This window comes from Phalacrocorax carbo, chromosome 24 (genome assembly GCF_963921805.1).
Source record: "Phalacrocorax carbo chromosome 24, bPhaCar2.1, whole genome shotgun sequence".
NCBI lineage: Eukaryota > Metazoa > Chordata > Aves > Suliformes > Phalacrocoracidae > Phalacrocorax > Phalacrocorax carbo.
Genome location: NC_087536.1, coordinates 930203 through 948384, shown reverse-complemented (window position 1 = coordinate 948384; position 18182 = coordinate 930203). Strand labels below are relative to the sequence as shown.

At 52.1% G+C, this 18182-nt stretch overlaps 1 protein-coding gene across 3 annotated transcripts in view; it reads right to left on the bottom strand.

The window, feature by feature from the left end:
- SLC4A5 (solute carrier family 4 member 5) overlaps window positions 1–18182 on the bottom strand; it is a 26590-nt gene extending 8408 nt beyond the window's left edge. For 2 of the 3 annotated variants that reach the window (XR_010376245.1, XM_064472882.1), the window contains exons 1-17: window positions 18093–18182; window positions 17659–17850; window positions 13188–13317; window positions 10550–10710; window positions 10157–10312; window positions 8474–8569; window positions 8073–8128; window positions 6029–6186; window positions 5845–5932; window positions 5537–5691; window positions 5023–5166; window positions 4659–4833; window positions 4205–4338; window positions 3818–4089; window positions 1174–1235; window positions 540–740; window positions 67–180 (exon numbers count right to left, since the gene is read on the bottom strand). Coding sequence is in view for 2 of the 3 variants with exons in the window: in XM_064472882.1 (XP_064328952.1) it covers window positions 67–180; window positions 540–740; window positions 1174–1235; window positions 3818–4089; window positions 4205–4338; window positions 4659–4833; window positions 5023–5166; window positions 5537–5691; window positions 5845–5932; window positions 6029–6186; window positions 8073–8128; window positions 8474–8569; window positions 10157–10312; window positions 10550–10710; window positions 13188–13317; window positions 17659–17850; window positions 18093–18165 (2367 nt within the window). In the remaining variant the exon portion in view is untranslated. Of the gene's footprint in view, window positions 1–66; window positions 181–539; window positions 741–1173; window positions 1236–3817; window positions 4090–4204; window positions 4339–4658; window positions 4834–5022; window positions 5167–5536; window positions 5692–5844; window positions 5933–6028; window positions 6187–8072; window positions 8129–8473; window positions 8570–10156; window positions 10313–10549; window positions 10711–13187; window positions 13318–13886; window positions 13923–17658; window positions 17851–18092 lie in introns of those variants that run through there. The other variant, XM_064472884.1, reaches the window with a different exon arrangement.

Sequence of the window (18182 nt, the reverse complement as noted above, 5' to 3'; positions counted from 1 at the left end):
ACTGGTGAGGAGCTGGAAAGAGAGTGCGGGTGGAGAAGTGAGGGGTCCCCTCTGGTGCGGCCGAACCTTGATGATACTGGGGATATGGAGCTTAGGGGTGTCCAGTCCGAAACAGGCATCCACTCCGCAGAAGAGGAGGATGGAGAAGACATTGGAAAAATCAGCAATGAAAGCCCTGACCTGGAGGCAAGATGGGGAGACGGGGGTGGAAAGGGTAATTAATGGATGGAGAGGTTTGCCTCTGCTTCGGCATCCTTCCCTGGGGCTTTCGCTCCGCTCACCCACGGGGAACCCGGGCGTCACCCACAAACTGCAGATTTCTTTTTCCCCTTTTGCATCGCAAGGTGATGGGTTATTCAGCATGCAGGAGCCAAATCAGCGGCTAAAAGCTCGGGGAGGATTCTCCTAATCGCTACCGACATCTCCTAGAAATACACATTTCTTTTCCTGGAGCTTTGTGCATCCAGCAAAGAGACCGACAGCTCCCATTTTTCCTACCTTTTGTTAAAGAGGAGGGTAAACCCCGGCGCTTTCCTTACCTTGGTGGGGAAATAGCGACTGAACTTGAATTTTTTCAGGGTCAAGGTCATGGAGTACGTCCCGAAGAAGAGGATGAAGGACATAAGGGCCAGGTCGGGCACGAATTTACAGGACTTCCCCACTAAGCTGCCGCCGTATTTGAGACACTCCTTCTTACTCAGCTGGGTCCAGTCCAGAGCTGTTAGGTTAATAGCATTGTACTGGGGAGAAAACCCCCCCAAAAGCAAAATTAGCACTTTAAGTAACTGCAGCATGAAAGGAAAAGGGTATTTCTGGGCCAAAAAAGCAAAATTCACATTTTTAGCAATTACAACGTGCAAGGAAAGGGGTATTTCCTGGCCAAAAAAAAAGAAAAATTAGTGTTTTAAAGAATTGCAGTGTGCAAGGAAAGGGGTATTTCCCAGGGCTGCGGCCACCCAGAGCCCTATAACCATGGGAAAACCCCAGAACTGCTATTAATTTGGGCAAAAAGTAGGGATATGGTGCCATTGAGCCCAACTGTGAACCCAAGTAAACACAAATCCCACATTTCCCTCACTCCAAGCCAGCGCGCGTCGCATCGTGATGCAAAAATCCCTGGCATTTGTCCTCTCTTGCCCCAAATTTCCCGTCGGGATGAGCAAACTCGCTTACCAGAGAAACGTTAGTGGTGTTTGGTGCCACTGGAGCTGAAGCATCGAATAAGGTCGCGTTGGCTGCGGGAAAGGAGTTTGTTATTGAGGTTTTTGGCTAATACCGAGGTTTTGGCATTAAAAGCAGCCGGGCTTCACCTGGAGAGGCATGGCTGAGCCCGGCCGGCGTAAAAGCAAACGCGGGGTCGAGCGCATCCTCCGAGAGCCGTGCGGGGATCGGCCTCCCGAGGGCGGACCAGGATTTGGGGAGAAAACCCCCCATTTCTAACCCTGCAGAGACTTCTCCCTGATTAATCCCATGCGCCGGCAGAGAACACGGCTTCTCCTTCGGCGGCTGCTCCCTCCGGGGCTGGCGAGTGCCGGGGGGGAGGTATTTTTAGGAGCTTCCTGGGGAAGCCAGTGGCAGCAGGGTCAAGCATCCCAACACCCACGTCTTACAACCACGGGTACTGAAAAAGCAGCCTGTTATTTTTGGAGAGGCGGCACCCAATCATGCCCAAATTACATTTTTGGGGGTGGTGTTGGGTTTTTTTTTTAATATTTTAGGGGTGTTTTGGTGTCTCACTGGAAAAAAAAATATCCTTTCTAGCCCCCGGCACCTTCTCCTCCAGTGCAAAAAGCGGCTCCGCTCGGCTCTTCGGGCGATGCAGCTCCGCAGCTTCAGGAGCACCCACGTTCTTTCTGGGTGCCCCTAAGCAGGGTCCGGGACCGCTCTGCCCCCCCTCTTCCCTCCGGTCCATCCTCTTCCTGCGCCAAGCGGGAATTTCAGCTGCCCCGACCTGCCGCCTCCGTCCCCGGCACCGAGGATTAATGAAGGAGAAGCAATTGCTGGGTTAGAAGCAAAGACCTGGGCGCTGCCAAAACCGGGCTCCGGGAAATGGTGCTGGCAAACCCAGCATTAAAAACGTTAGTATTATTATTATTTTTTCCTCCATAACCTTTTATTTTTCCAGAAACCGGCCTTATTTGTGATTTCTACAACTTAAAGGGTAGCGTACCACTGGTGGTATTTTAAGAGAGGACCCTTAAGGGCTCTACAGAAACCCTTTTATCAGAGCAGAAAGAAAAGTAAAATGCACGGGGGGAAAAAAAATCACAACAAAACCCTCACGGCGGAAGAGTATCAAATATTAAAATAGTTTTAATATTTAGAAGGTGATACTCACTTGAGATTGAAATCAGCCCAAATTGATGTGTGCAGCAGAGACAAATATGGTACAAATCAGTTATAATAACCAAAATCAGAACTAATTAAAAAAAAAAAAAGATAAAAAAAAAGGATGTAGGGGGGAATAAACAGAATTTCTCAATATCTAGAGGAATGGAAAATCCAGTGTGGACACCTCTGCCTCGGGTGCTCGGGGCAGCAAGGGCAAGGAATGGGGCTGGGTTGCAAAGAGGCTTAAGGTTTTTGGGGTGCAAATGCCTCTCGGCTGCCCGGGGTTTGCTTGGGATGGGGACTTGGAAAAGGGGGAGACATCGCTGGAGGCTAAAAGCTTCGCCTTCATCCTGCGTTAAGCCATGGTGGTGGGTGCTGCCGGGCAGATGCCGGCACACGCGGGTGGATGGAGGTGGCTCTGGTCCCGTTTGGGACGTTTCAGCTTCCCGGGGATTGCGCTGGGCGTCAGGCTTTGCTTTCCTGCAGGTCAGATCTGGGCGGGTTTCGATTTGGAACGGATTGCGTCGTCCGCGGTTGCTCCCCACTGCACGAGGGGCTTTCAAAATCCAAAAGGATCAGGTCACTCAGCGGGCGGTCGATGAACAGATATCGAGGAAAAATACAAAATTATACCCAATAACTGTTATTTCCATCTCAGCAGGTAAGAGCTCTTCTTGCAATGACAGATGTATTAGGAACACATTGCATGGCAGGTCTTGGATGCTTGTATTTCTGGGGAGAGCTTCACCATCACAGCTCTCTGCCTCCATTATCTGCAGCTGATGCTCCCCAAAATGGTTAGCATTCAGGCTTTTTAAATAAATTCAGCTCATCTGAGAGCAGGCGGTCGCTGGCATTAGCCCAAACCGAAGATCTCCACTCCCTTCCAGGTGGCTGTGGGAGCATCTGAGCTGCACGATTCAGTCCGGGAATCATCAGGTACATCTATCCAGGAGCAAAACCAGCGGATCCATTGAAAGACCATCTGCTCAGAGCCCGATGGCCTCTCCTTTTTGAAAAGGAGTAAGAAAAAGGAGAAAAAACAGTCCAAGGAGGTTTCCACACCCAACCGGGACATCCTGGTGTGTCCCGGACACCAGAGGGGACAAAACCCCGCCAGAGTATTTCCTGGAGAATAAGTTTCCATTGGCAGCAGGCTGGAATTAATGATCTAAAATGTCTTTTTTCCCCATATTTCCCTCTCATCCATCCAGGTCTGGCTACTGAGGCTGAGGCCCCGGCTCTCCAGCACCATTTGCCGTGTCCTGGCAAGCGCCGACGTGCTCATCCGTGGTGGACAAGGCTGTACATCCACCTTGCCCAAAATCCCCCTCAGAGGAGGAGGACGAGGTCTCTCCACCCCACGCTGATCGGCTTGCTGCCTCCTTCCATGTCCTTGGCCAACGATCCAGTGGGATTTATCCATGTGGCCCCCCCCCAACCCCTTCATCTTCCCCATTCGGCACCGAAAAAGATGTGTACTCACCTGGGTCGGGAGCGATGCACTCGCACTTGTACATGGTCACGTAGTCCGGCTTGAAGTCCGTATTGATGGGGTAGTACTTAAAAGCTCCGATCATCTTCTTAATGGCATCGTAGATGAAGATGAAGCTGATGAGGGTGGAGAAGCCTTCCTCCGTGAACCGGGTGATGTACTTTATAATGAAGCTGGCGTCGGTGGCCACCAGGATAAGGCACTGTACGGCAGAGTGCAAGCCGATCCAGAGGCGAAACTCCATGTAGTCGATGCCGTTGCCTCTGAAAGCGGGGACAAGGCGAGAGCAGCCCCGTGAGAGCACGCTGCGGGCTGGAGGCCAGCTCCCACCCCGGCACGGATGGGTCCCAGCTGCCCCTGGCATCGCCCAGCACCTACTTGCTGAAGTCGTAGAGCAGCTTCTCGAAGATGAGGATGGGGCCGGTGCTGCTGAGGATGATGAGCGGCTGCCCGGCGAAGAGGCAGAACATGGAGCCTGCCATCGCTGTGCCAAGGAAGCTCTCCATGACGCCCTGGTGATGGATCAAACCCAGTGTTATGGTGATGCTGTGCCACATAACATCCCCACAGACACCCTGGGTGGAGGTGGGAATTAAGGACCTCTGCTTGGACCCATACAGGATGGTTGGGACCACATCGCATTGCCACTGAGATGGGTTTTCCCATCCTGCAGGTATTTCAGGACTGCCAGTCCCACTTGGTAATGAATTTCCATCCCCAGCTTTAAAGCTTGGCATGGCACAAGGAAGGTTAAAACCCATCCCGTCCCATCCAATCCCATCCCTGCTTGATGTCCCCAAGCTAAAGTGACCCCCCCCTCCTTGGACTCAACCTGGTAGTTGTCTGTAGCGTCCCCAAGCAAGCCCCCGAACGTGATGGCATTGGTGATGCAGCCCAGGTAGATGAACAGGATGGCAGAGATGGACTGGATATGAAAGCCTTCATAGAAGTCGCTCGGGAACCAGGGCAGCTTCCTCTTGATATCCAAATAGAGGCCACCACAAAACCTGGGGACACACCACCAAGGACCAGATACATGTGCCTTCCACCAAAATAGACCCGGTGCGGTGCAAAAGGTTGTGCCCAGAAGGTTTCCACCCCTCTGTGTCCCAGGAAGCCACAGGGGGAGCCGGCAGGAGCTGCTGCTGGGTGCCCGCACCGTTAGAAGTTTTCTGAGTGGTGGCGTGCTTCCTCACCTGCCGGTCCACGTGAGCTCTTCCCCAATTTCATGAACTTCGGGCATCTCCCCGTCGTCGCTGCCTCCTCCACCGCCCCCAGCGCCTGCCCCACCAGCCGTGCCGTTCATCTGCCCCACTTCGTTCAGCGAGAAAACGGATTTCCTGCGGGAGAGAGTCACTGGCGTCAGCCACGGCACCTGCCCTACTAGGACGGTCCCGATGCGGGGACCATGACCAAGGCCATGGTGTACCTCTCTACCTGCACTAGAGCTTGGGGTTTGGGCCAAATTTGGAAAGATCAAGAGCTGTTTTTGCTCAGCCCAGGGGAATAATGCAGATTTTGCAGAGTAGAAATGGCTCTGAGCTGATCTGGGAGTGAAAACTGCTGAAAAAAGCAGCGTTTCTGGAAAATTTGCGGAGATTATTTCTAGGGATAAAGGCAAGCAAAGCTGCTGTCCTCCTCCAGCATCTCCAAAACAGGAGCAATGGGGATGGCCACAGGGCTGGGACCAGCCCCGCATCTCCCACCTACCTCTTCTCAGCCGAGGGCACTTTTTTGGGTGGCTCAATTCTAATGTTGGGGTCCCACTCGCCCGGTGGCAGGACGATGACTTCATCCAGAAACTCATCTATGCCGGCAATCAGGTCTTCTCTGTCCCGGGCTTTGTAGGCAACATCGCTGAAGAGCTGGGGGTCAAGAGAGGAGAGGTGTCAGCTCGGGAACGGTGTCCAGCACGCACATGTCCCACATGGTTTTGGGTGGTAGGATGAAAATTGCTTTATTTTCTCAGCTCTGAGCAAGGGGGTTCCCGGCGAGGGCCGGGTGTTGCACCTACTCACATCATCCACCATGAGGGTCGCAATGGCTCTGCCGATCTCATTGTAGGACTTGGCTTTTCCCGCGGGACCAAGGAGAATAAAGAGGAACCTGGGAGGGGAAAGGCGCAGTGTTGGCAGCCTCGGACCACCGGCTTCTATGGCGTGAGACCACTCGGTGCTTCGGACTCGAAGGAATTGTGCTCACCTGGTGGGGACGGGCACCTCCGTCACCCCTCCCAGCATCGTTGCCTGGAGGAGCCGCACGAAAGCCACGAAAGGCTTCTCCAGGAACTCCACTTCTCCCACCAGCACATTGGAGGCCTCCGCGTCCTTGGGGATCTTCTTGATGAACTTGTTCTTCAACTGTTGGAAAGACGAGGGTGGGGAAGGGAGCGGTTGCCAAAATCTGGCTTTTCCCCCCCTTTTCCACACCCCGAATACAAAAGCTGAAGTCGCAGGCTCAAACCTCTCCATCTCTGATGGTCCCAGGGCTCCCAGAGGTGGGGATTCAAGAGCCATATCCAAGAATAAACAAGCAAGAATTCATAACGCTGAATTTCTTCGTTACTCAAAACCACCACTAAGCCCAAGATTAACTTGAAACGACTCACTCGGGGCTCCCTAATACAATGTGCAAACCATGGGCGGTTTGCAAAAGGTGCTTCGCTGCACTGGGGTCTACGGAAGGAAAACCCCGTGCAATCCCCCTGCAGAAAATCTGATCCAAAAAATATAGATTCCAGAGCAAGCCAGCACGCATTTTTGCAAGTCTATTTGCAGCCCTGGGCTGCCGAGACCCGATATAATGCAGAAACACCACTCGGCGCCGTGCACGAGGGAGGTGTTTGTAGCTCATTTTCCCCCAGTCTCATCCTCGGAGCAGGAACAAATAATGGAAGTAGGAAACCTCATTCATGGATTTATTCCCCGGGTCTCTTCTCCCCTGCAGCTCTTTCATTATTAGTCTAAAAGAGTTCAATACCAACCCAGGCAGGGTGTTATTATAATCTATATGCCAGCATGAGGGGAGGCATGTGAGCTGGGCAGCAAGCTCTCCCCTTTCTAATCTTTTAAACCCAAATGGAAAAAAATAATAATAATAAAGCAACTTCTCCAATGCAGCTTGGAATAAGCAAGAGCAGGAGTTAACAGTGACCACTAAGCTTCATGTAACACTTAAAAAGTCCCTTTGTAGTGGGCCTAATAGGGCGATTAAACCTAAATGCTTTGCATATTTTGGGATTAACCCTCCGAACCCCACTGCTGGAGGCTGATATTTGGGGTTCATTAGTGGGCAGTTGGCTTGATTTATTGCAGCTGTAATTCAGGAAGGTGTCCTGGAAACCTTCTGCCTCCCCGATATTGTGGCATCCCTGTCTTATGGCTCCCAGCAACACAGGAATTTCCATCCTTTGCTTCCCCCGAAATCGCACCATCCCAGGTAAGCCTAGCAAGGGCATCCCTGGGGAAAAGCAAGCTGCCATCCCCTACTGTCCCTTAGTTTTCCCTTAGGTTTATGCTGAGATCATGCACAAACAGAAACAAAGCAAAGCCCATATAATGCATCAACAGTTCCCAGCTAAAGAGCCTTGATATCGGGATGGGACCTCTAGCAGAAGACCGGCACAAAACCCTGCCGACCCATCGCATCGGCAAGCAGCGATCTGCCCCCAGCTGCCCGAGCGGCCTGACCTCCCTCCCAGCTCTCCCGGGCAAAACCAGGGGGAGAAAAGCCCCCGAGCTCGGCAGTAAGAAACCCATGTCCAACATGGTGCGAACGGAGGGAAAAACGGAACCCGCCTCTATTTACAGGCTGTTGTCTGGGGAGCTCTATCCATGTTTGCAGACCCAAGTGCTTGGATGGGATTTACCCCCTGCGACCTGCCTTACCCAGCCAAGCAAAAGCTTTTTTAGGAACCCTGCACTCTTCCAAGCACCTTTCCTTTCCTACCTAAAGTTTTAAAGGAATTTTTTCTCCACCCTAAGGATCTCAAGCTACATCGGCATCCTCGCATGTCCCTAATTCTGTGTTCAACTTGCAAGCACAGGTATTCTTTCTGGGCCAGCTTCCCCCATGAGTGAGCAGGGATCAATAAGTGTATTAATTTCCCTAATTAGGAATTTGTGTGGTTATTGACCGAGCAAAGCTGCGCAAGGCTCACATGGACCTTAACAACACAGAGCCCCAGTGCGGGTGGTGTCGGAGATGCTTCCCGCAGCATCGCACTAATGTTCTCAGGGACAATTACCTGGTCGGTGCTCGGCGTGTCCGAGATGTCGTTCATGCTTCGACTCTGCGCGTGACCTGATGGAGATAAGAGACATGGTGAGAAAAGCCGCCCGGTGATGCGCAGCCTGATTTCAGCCCCACGGGCAAGGGGAAAACGTGGTGGGAGGACTTCAGCACAAAGGAAAAAACATTATTTATTACAGCTGGGCTTGCAAAGCAGGTGCAATAAGATGAAAAGCCAAGACTAGGAGTTTTTCTGGTATCGGTCACCCTGTGGTCGCACAAACCACATCTCATTTATGGCTGTGGTGGGATCCCCTTGCAATTGCACTCGCCCACTCTCATACTGCAATTCGATTTTCTTTTCGCCCTGCTTCTGTCAGGACCGTTTCTGCCTCCCCGCCGCCCTCCCCGGCTTACGTAGGCGGCCGTAGCTGGCGCTCTGACGCATCCGCAGGTCCTCGGTGGAGCGGTGGAAGGCGGCGCCGGCGGCCGGGCTCCGGACGGGGCTGCGGGCTGGGGATAAGGAGCCATTAGAGGAGATGCAGGTGCCATGGGGAAACGATGGGTGATGCTGAAGGCAAGAGCCCAGCCTGAAAATCGGCTGCCCAGCACAAGCGTGACCCTTCCAGCGCTGATACACCGGTAATTTGTTTTTCTCTCCTACTCTCATTTGCACCTTTATCCCACCCATAGCAGCTTTGCCATTAGCAAAGAATAAACTGCCTTAACCCAAGCCTCGCAGCCTCAGAGGCTCTGCGCAAGGAGCCTGCACCGCCCCGCGCCCCACCAATGCTCTCCAGAGGCTGTAAATGGATTCAGAAGTGCAACTTCTGTTACCTGGGAAGACCCAACACTTCATTTGACTTTTTAATCTCATAATTCTCCAGAGAAACCTACACCTGAAATTTGCTGTGAACTTCACACTTCAAAATATTTACGTTGGCCACCACCAAGTTTCACGTGAACGTTTCTCCTCCCTAAACTGGTGACGAGTCCCATTTTTCATCTCAGGTGTTTAAACTGAACTACTTAGCTTTTAGACTTTCCTTTTCCCCCGTGCATTTCCTCTGTTAAGCCCAGCGTCTTCTCAGAAAACCTCCTGAATTCCCGAAACTGTGTTTTCCTTGGGGTAAACACATCTGGACCAGCTTTGTTGAGCTGCTCTGCCTCTCTCTGAAACACCAGCTGCAACCACAGCATCTATCCTCTTTTTTGTTGTTGTTGTTAAACCCACTAAAAATAACAATGAAATTCCCACTGGGCATGACCCTATTTTCAATGCAATGGAAGCATTTATCCCAATATCACGGAGTTGTCTTTGGCACAAGTAATGCAAGGACCCCTCTGCTCCTGCCAATGACCATCTTTTCCTTGGTGTCCCTCTCTGCAAACTCAAAGTGATGCCATCGTCTCAGCAAGGAACTAGAAACACAAAAGACGCCCCTATTTTACATATGTAGAGGGAATAACGCAACATTTCCAAGTTGTGCTCCATTTTGAGAGCTTCTGGGCAAATGTAAGCTCAAATATCTAGCCCTCCAACATGGACGATGGCTGCTTTGAAACCTGGGGATGCCCAGGGGGTGGGAATATTGCTTATTGACGGCCTCTTCCATGTGCACTTTGAGTGTGGGCGCTGCTGTTTCTGTCTACCCGGGGAGCAGCTGGAGCCCAGCAAATCCCAGGCTCCACCAGATGACCTCTGTTTAAACCTAAGTAAATAATCTAGCATGAAAACAAACAAATCCCCTTTTATAATGGCTCAAAAATAGGCAGGTTCAACTGCGGAGCAGACTGGATTTGTCTGTAGGCTGCTCTGCCAGACAGCCCCTTGGCCAAGCGACCGCCAACGCCGTTGTCCATCACACAATGACGTTGCCCGTCTCAGCAGACATCCCCTTGCCTTGCAGCTCCCAGTGACGCCCCACCCTTAAAGCCACCAGTGGCAGAGCTTTTGGACTCTTTCTCAATGCAGTAAATACTTGGATGCCCCAAATGGTTGGGTTTCCCCCTTTTCTTCTCCTGAGACCTTCCTCCGCAGCCTCACTCACCAAAGACTCGAGGATGCAACCGGGAGCAGGTTGGACCCCAAGGACTCACTTGTGTTGGAGGAGACGGACTTTCCGATATCAGCCAAGGAGCGGTGGATTGGCTTCTTGGTTTGGTGACGGTGCTTCCTGAGGAGCACGTAGCTTATCTTCTCCCGCAGCTCTGGCTTGAGCAAACCGTCCTCGATCTGTTTCTCAATGACATCGTCTGCAAGTGCCAAACGAGGGAGGTGCATGGGTTACCGTGCCCCAAACCCTCCCAGAAAGCTCAATAGGACAACACTTACTGAACCAAGTTGATGGCTCTCAACTCCTGTCTTTGCTAATTCCCATGCAAGTTGGTTTATGTTTGCACGTAGCAAGCAAATGCATTTAAATCTGTTCCCAGAAATTTCGGACATGGGTAAAAATCCATCTGAAACCACTGGTACCCGCCAGCTCCTACCTATAATTTGGGGCAAAGAGTAGCCATCTAAGTCCAGGAGCACTGTTCCCGTCTGTAGACACGTCCGCAGCTCAAACAGGCTGTGCAAAGACAACGTGGATACGTGGGGCTTGCTCCACCTCTCCCCACCTTCCTCCACCTTTTCTTCAAACTTTATCCACCTGCAACGACAGCGGCAGCCGTGAAAACGGGCGCGGAGTGGGGCTGGAGTACGAGAAGAGAATAAGAGAACTGCTTTTCCTGTGGTGCTTCCTTCCTGCAGAGGGCTTTGAAAGCCTGAGTTAATTCATTCTGCAAAGCTTTCGCTCGTCATTCAGGGTGGGAATGGAGAAATCAAGTGCTGCCTGCACGGTTGAAGAGCAGAGCAGACCCTCTCGGCTCCACCACTGAACTCAACCCTGCAGATTTCACCCTCCTCAAATTGCTCCTCAAGATTTGGGAGGTTTTCCCATGGAGCTGACCTTGCCTTAGCCAGGATCTGCACCCACATGGCCCAGCTGTGCACGCAGCAAAGCAAAAACCCAGGGCGTTGCAAATGTCTTTTTCATTCCTTAACAACGCTCAGACTTCAACCTGGGCGCTTCATTCCCACGGTGGGAGGCAGGAAGGTTTGCAAGCCCACGGCAATCAGCCCTTCCACCTCCCTTCCTTAATTTTACAAACCAAAAACTTCAGAGCAAATCTGAGAACGGTGGCTCATTTCTCCCCGGGAACGGGGCTCCAGCTCCGGGGAGGGCAGGCAGCTCTCGGCAAGACGTCGCTTTGGGGAAGAAAGCTGCTTTTCCTTTACAGGTTTGCAGGCTCCATGGATTATCCTTCGCAGGGCTTAACCTTACAACTTTTAACTGGTACAACTGGGATTTGGGCTCCTGCCACAGCAGAGGGCACAGATGGAAAGGGTGTAGGTGGAAAACGGTTTCTGGAAATACCTGATGGCTCCCGAACGCTGCAAGGGAAGGGATTGGATCGGCTGCAGGGAGATGCACTAAAATGCTGCTGCAAAGAGAAAACGCTGTGCGTCTCACTTAAAAAAAGCCTCAAAATATTATCTGGGAGTGCCAGGAATGGTCTGTGCTGGGGACAAAACTGCAGAGGACCCCAAAACATAAAATTCGGCCCTAGCGCCCATCACTCCAAAACTCCCCACCCTGATTTCTTTGCAGACACCCCTTCTCCAGCCCTTCAAACAACACTGCTTTTATTGAGAGGAAATTCAAGCTTCCCGCCATAGCACCCGCTAAGCCACGTCGGCGCTTGCCCAAAGCCGATTAGGTCGCTTTTCGTTTCTTTTTTACCCTGTTTTCCTGCCAAAAGTGGGTTAGCATGCACACGGGGCGGCAGCCTGGGGCGGCGTGCAGGACTCGAGGCACGTTTCCAGCGGCACCTTTGCCCCAGGACCGGCATCCCGTGATGCTTTCGCCAAGGCTACAGCAAAACCCCATCTCCCTGCTGCGCTCGGCTTCTTTATTTCCATTTACTTCCAGTTATTGTGGATTTAGCCGCAGGTAGCGCTGCTCCCACCAAGGAGCTGCTCTCCTGCAGCTAAAGAGGCTGAACCCCTTCTCGCCGGAGAGCGGAAATCCGGGACTTGAGAAACCTCCGTCCTCCCAGGGGGAATTTGGAAACCTGCATCTCAAGCCTCCCTGATGAAAATCCCAAAGCAAGTGCTGATTTTTTCCCTTCTGAGCTTTTTGGGGAGGGATGAGTAGTTACAGACCTATGCAAAACTGGGGAGGCCGAATAAAGATTTTAGCAACAGCATCCCTGCGCCGCTGCGTTTTGAGCCGGGATGGCGACCAGGAGGATGCTTAAGAGCTTTCCAAATTTGTGATGATGCCAATAACCAGCCCAAGAGATGGGATGAGCACCTGCAGGGCTGGATCCTGCTCATCCCTCGGGCAAACCTCTGCACCCGGACAAGGAAATCCCGCGTGTGCTACTGAAAGGAAAGGGCTTGGGATGATCATCCCTGACCCAGCGCCCCAGAAAACCCCCCAGCCCTACTAGCCCTTACACAGCTGAGGCTGGGAAGAGAAAATCTCACTTGGATTTGAGCTTTTTCCCTTGGATAAACTCCTAATTCAATAAAGCAAATGCCACTTACAACTCCTCAAATGCTTTTATTAAAGATGTAGTGGGTGGGTTGTTACTATTATTGCTTGAGAGCTAAGAGAAGTTTAACTCTCGGCCTGGCCAGCAAAAGCGTGGGGGGCAAAAAAGACTTGGGAAAATGTTCTTTATGTCACCAGTTCCCATTTCCCAGCTTTCTGCTCTAATTCTCCAGTTTCCCACCATGGTACTCTCTTTTTTCACATCCCCTCCAGCCCTTTCTGCAGGGCTTTGCTCTCATGCTGCAACTGGAAATGGGAAAAGCCCAGGTCTGTGGCTGACCCAACCTGGGGAGACACAGAAGATGGGAAATCTTCCTCTCTTCCTCCTCCTCCTCCTCAGCAGGCTGCAGCTGCCGTGCAAAGACCCGCAAAATGCTGTGCTTTCTGCATTTCCCTGATTTGGGCATGGCTTTTTTTAACCTCATTAAAAACGATGCTCATTCCCTGAACCTGCTTCCACCCAGGGATATTTAGGGATGGATCTTTACCCGGCATATTTTCAACCCAAGCATCTTCCCCGCCCTCACCTGGCCGACTCTTTCCACTCCATCTCTTCACCGTCGTGCTGCAGCGTGTCCATCTCTGTGAAGAGCGTGGGGTTGGGAGGCTCATCCTCTTCCCCCAGGATGTAGCGGAGGCGTTCGGCAGCCGGTGACACTGCCAGTGGGGGAAAAAGGAGGTTTACCATCAGCAGGAGATGGGATGATCCTGCACTATTCCACAACGGAAAGCCCATGGGGGGGTTAAAGAGGGATCTGTAGGGCAATTTGGGATCCTGGGGTAAAAAAAGGAGGCTTTGTGGAAAACATTTTAGGTGAAAGACATTGAGGAGTGGGGAAGATCTGTGTAATCCTGTCCCAAAATCCCCGTGCAGAGAGATACTGGGTGCTGGCGTCTAGGATGAGCGGGGGCTGCGTAGCAGCCAGGAGGGGAATATATGGGTCCAGGCTGGGAACTGAGGAATGCGGCCCTATAAAAATACAATCAAATTCCCCTTCCAGCAGCATTATGCCTGCTCCTTCCATGGTGTATCCCACATTTTCCCTACCACGGAGCCTGTTTTTGCCAGGTGGGAGCCGCCCACCACCAGCAACCAAAGCCCCATCCTTACGGTGCCCGGCACACGTTAGATCCCTGGGGCAAAGGTGTGTCATTCGAGGGGAATAATACGAATTTACCACTTCTGCAGGAAAAAAACATCCAGCTTCTTGCTGCAAATAACCCACCAGGCTGGGGAGGGCAGCTATTTCCTCCTGCTCCCTGTGGTGTGTTTCAGGAAGGGGAGCGGCAACACGTCACCTGCCTGCAAACCTCCTGACTGATGGGAAAAGGGTTTTTCATCTTGGGTGCATTCCTTGTGGCCACGGGAGGGTGACCGACCTGCCCTCTCCTCTCAGAAAAAACCAGCCAGGCTGGGTTTTCTCTTAACCCCCTCCATCTTCACGTGCTTTTCTAGCAAAGCCTCATAATTTGGGTTGCAGGGAGGAATCAAACCCCTGGGTACGGACACGAACGTGGCACGGATGGGACTGCTCCCCAGTTGCCCTGGTATTCAAACAAGAGGGTTAAGATCAGCCCTACACCAGCCTCTGTGGAAATGGTGTATTTTTAATAAAATCTTGGGTCTTAGCTCTCTCCTAATACAGTGGGAATTAACGCAGCTCAGGAAATGTCTTTGTTAGCAGAATCCTCTTCTCAAACCTGGGAATAAGAAAGTCTGGTAACAGGGTACCCAAAAAAGCAGGTAAATAAATCGCCATGTGTAAGCAGAGGGAAAACCAGAACTATTGCCCTGTCCTGCCACCAAAGCAGACGAAACCCAAGTCGCGGCGGCTGTGAAAGAATAGGATGTCCCTTGCGTTCTAGGCTGAGCCTGCTTAACCGCTTAAGCGCTTTAAGCCCCACCGCCAGGACTAAAGCCCTGTTGTCAAGTCCTTCCACTTCCATAAGCTTCATTATTATGATTATTAATATTCCTGTTAATTTTAGAGCTGGGCTACACGCCTGGAGGGCTCCAGGCTCTTTGAGCCCAAAGCCCCGTTCACGTAAGAGGGGATGAAATCAGTGCGATACCGGCAACCTCCCTCGGCCTCACACCCTCTGCTTTGCTCTGAAACCTTACATTTCCTGCAAAGCCCCAAACTGACTGTAAATGCAGCGATCTGGATGGTGGCAAAGGGAGTTTGCCGGAAATGCCTGTCTTGGGCAGGATCTCTGGATGCATTTGTAAAAAAAGGGGAATTTACAGTTTTGCAGGAAGGGGTGCGGAGGGGTTAGAGCTTTGCAGATCCTTGACTTGGTGGTTGCTGTTCCCACTCTGCCCAAATTCTGCCCCCGTGTTCTTAAGAACGGGTCCCTCCTGCTGCGACCTGCTGGAGGGTCCCCCCGGCGACTCATTTAGGGGTGTCAGGGCTGTGACACACTTCAGCCACTGGAAATCACAAAACATAAAGGAAATCTTGCACATAAAGAGCTTTTTTGGGGGTGTTTTTAGCTTTTGATCCCCATTCTCTCCCACTTTAAGGAATAAACCCATCTCTCAACGCACAACGTGTGCTTCCTGGCGGTGGCCGCCTCCTCTCCCCGCCGCTCGCTGACCCGAACAAAGAGCACGTTGCTAAACCAGCAGCGCTGGGGCTTTGCGGCACAGCCAAAATTCACAGGGTTTATTCACCTGGAGGACCCTTTTGTGCCTGGGAAAGCACCCAGCCCGGCATCTGGGTTTTTTTCCTCCTGGAAATTTGATCCAGCACCTAAACTGATCGCGGGAAGCAGCAGGCACTGGCTTGGGAGGATACACTGAACAGCAGCATCTACGGCTTGGCACCTCCGAGGAACGCAAGAGTAAAACTGCTGCAGCGACAATGGCCAAAACCCACAAAGCCACCCCAAAACGGGCACCTATTTCGTGCAAGACACAGCTGAACAGGTGCCCAGGGCAGATCCGGACCTCCCCGAACCAGCTTTTGTGACGGGAAAACACTCGCAGCTGCATTTCCCGCTTTACACCCGTCAAACCTCCACCGTGATTTCCGCGGACCCGAATCGAGGCCACGGCTGCAGAACTAGCTCGGCATTAACGCTGGTGACAACGTCGGATGATTTTATGCACACAAGAGCCTACTCTTCCGTGGCTGGGACACACCGGCTGCACTGATTTGAGGTGTACAGAGCACTTCGCACCCCAGCGTTGATCCAGCAGTGAAGCCTCACCTAGCGACGCTTTTCCAAACCAAAAAGCCCGCTCTGACTTTTAGGTACAATAAAAAAGGTGATAAAACGGGGGATGGGGGAGCGTGGTGCCGCCTGGGGGTTGCAATCCGGCTGGGCAGCAGGACTAAGCCTTATTTAAGGCTCCGGCACATTAACCATCCGCTGTCGTGGTCCTTCTGAGTACACGACAGCCTTTCCCTGGGGTTTCATGGCCCAGAAGGGTCCTCTCCCCCCAAAAAATGAGGAGACTGGGGTGCACATCCCATGGGATTAGATGCTCTATTCCTGTTCCAGAACCCCCCAGGTCTGGGATACTTTTCTCCTTCCAGATATAATCTTTTCTATATCATCTTTATCAGTGGAGGCTGACACAGTTCCCCCCACCCCACCCTTATATTTCTGGGGTGAGCTTTGGAGTTCAGCGCCCTGAGAAAGAGCACACCCACTCAGGCTCCCAGGTTGCTTTTACAAGGGAAAAGCAAAGCAAAAAAAATTTAAAAATGGAGCTTTTCTTCCCCTCCCGCTCCCCCCACCGCAGACGCCAAAAAGCGATGGAAATAACCTACCTGGAATTGTTTCCATTTTTTCCCCCATTTCTTCCCGACTAAACCAAACTTCCACTGCACGGTACAAAAAAAAAAAACCCCAAACCTCCAAACTTTGTCCTTTATCCACTCAGGCTTGTTAAACTCCCAAGGCTTAAGGAGCAGATTATAGAGAATATAAAGCACTTTCCTCTCCCTTCAGCTCTCATGACGGGAAGTTACCAAATCAAACGGGATGCGAGTAGGAGAGGTGAGCGCTTTAGGTGGCGGCAGGATGGAGTGAGGGAGAAAGGGGAGGGAGGGAGAGGTGGGAGGGAAGAAATCAAAGGTTTGGGGTTATTTTGTGGAGGGTTTTTGTTTCTGACCTGGAGCAAGGTAGGAAAACCCCCTCCAAGCTCAGGGCAGAGATTTTTTCCAGGGAAAAACCACCCAAATGAGGGAGATTTCCTAGGGGGAAGCAGGGCTGCTGTAGAGTTGAGGCTTTTTGGGGTGTTTTTTTCTCCATAAAAATGACTTTTCCCCGCCAAAAGCAGCCCAGTGTTATACCCCGGCGGCATTTACCGCCTGCGGAACGGAGGGGACGTGGTCCCACTTGCACCGCCACCGAAGGCATATGAAGGAGCTGCAAGCAAAGCCCGCTGCAAATAAAAAACCTCTCCCCACGCAAAAAAAAAAACCTGGAAAACTTTCCCCTCTGTAGGGAAAAGCAAAGCTGAGCCCCTGCCCGCTCTGCTGAGCCGTGACGTGGTCTGCTCGACATAAACCCAAATGCAAATTTCTGGGGGGGGTGTGTGGAAACAAACAAACAAACAAACCCAAACCACAAGATCGACAGCTACTTTGCTGTGCAAAATGTTAATCTTTGCCGAGGAGATTTAACGAGACCAGGCAAAGCCCTGGGCAAAAGCCTGTTGGGAACAAGGTGTGATGCCTGGAGGATGTCTGCACCCCGGGACCCCGCTGTACCCCAGTTTCCTCATTAGCAATCTCCCAATGGCAAAGACAGCCTCTTTTTAGCCCATCCATCACCTAAGCAGCCTCAAATCCCATTTCACACCCTGCGCCCAGCTCTCAGAGACATCCACTGGGAAAAATAAACCTGGGAAGGGTCAGGAAAAGCAGTGCCAAATGCAAAAGCCGGACCAAGCGATGTGGCTACGCACATGGGGGAGTTTAATTCTGGATTAAATGATTCTGCAAAACGCCTCCTGCTTTTTCAGGAAGCCCAAGGGCGACTCACTGGTCCTGCTGGCGTTGTCGTTGCCGCTCTCGTAGCAGCCGTGGCCACCGTCGTCGGTGTCGGAGCGATCCTGGCGCTCGTAGTGCCGCTCGCTCTCGCTCGTCCTGTCCCGGCTGGAGGCAGATCTTCGCCGACGCCGTTTCCTCCGGTAGCCCCGGGGCACCGGCACCCCGATGTAGATGGAGTGGTAATCTAGCAGCAGAGGGGAGGGAAAAAGCTTTAGAGAGCAGAGCTGTGTGCTTCTTACTTGGAAATTTAAAAAAAAAAAACCAACACTGAGATATTTGCCTTCTTCCCACCAGGCTTAAAACATCCTGAGGAGCTTTTCCCATGTCGTGCATGGGATGTGCTGAGCCGAGCGCCCGGAGATCTGATGCATCAGCCAGCAGAGAAGACCCCACTGCCATTTGGGGCATCCCCAGGGTTTCACTCACCTTCCTCATCGTCGTATCTCCTCCTCGAGCTGCTGAGCCCCCTCTCGCTCATCCCATCCTCATCCTCCAGCATGGTCCCACCGCTTGAAG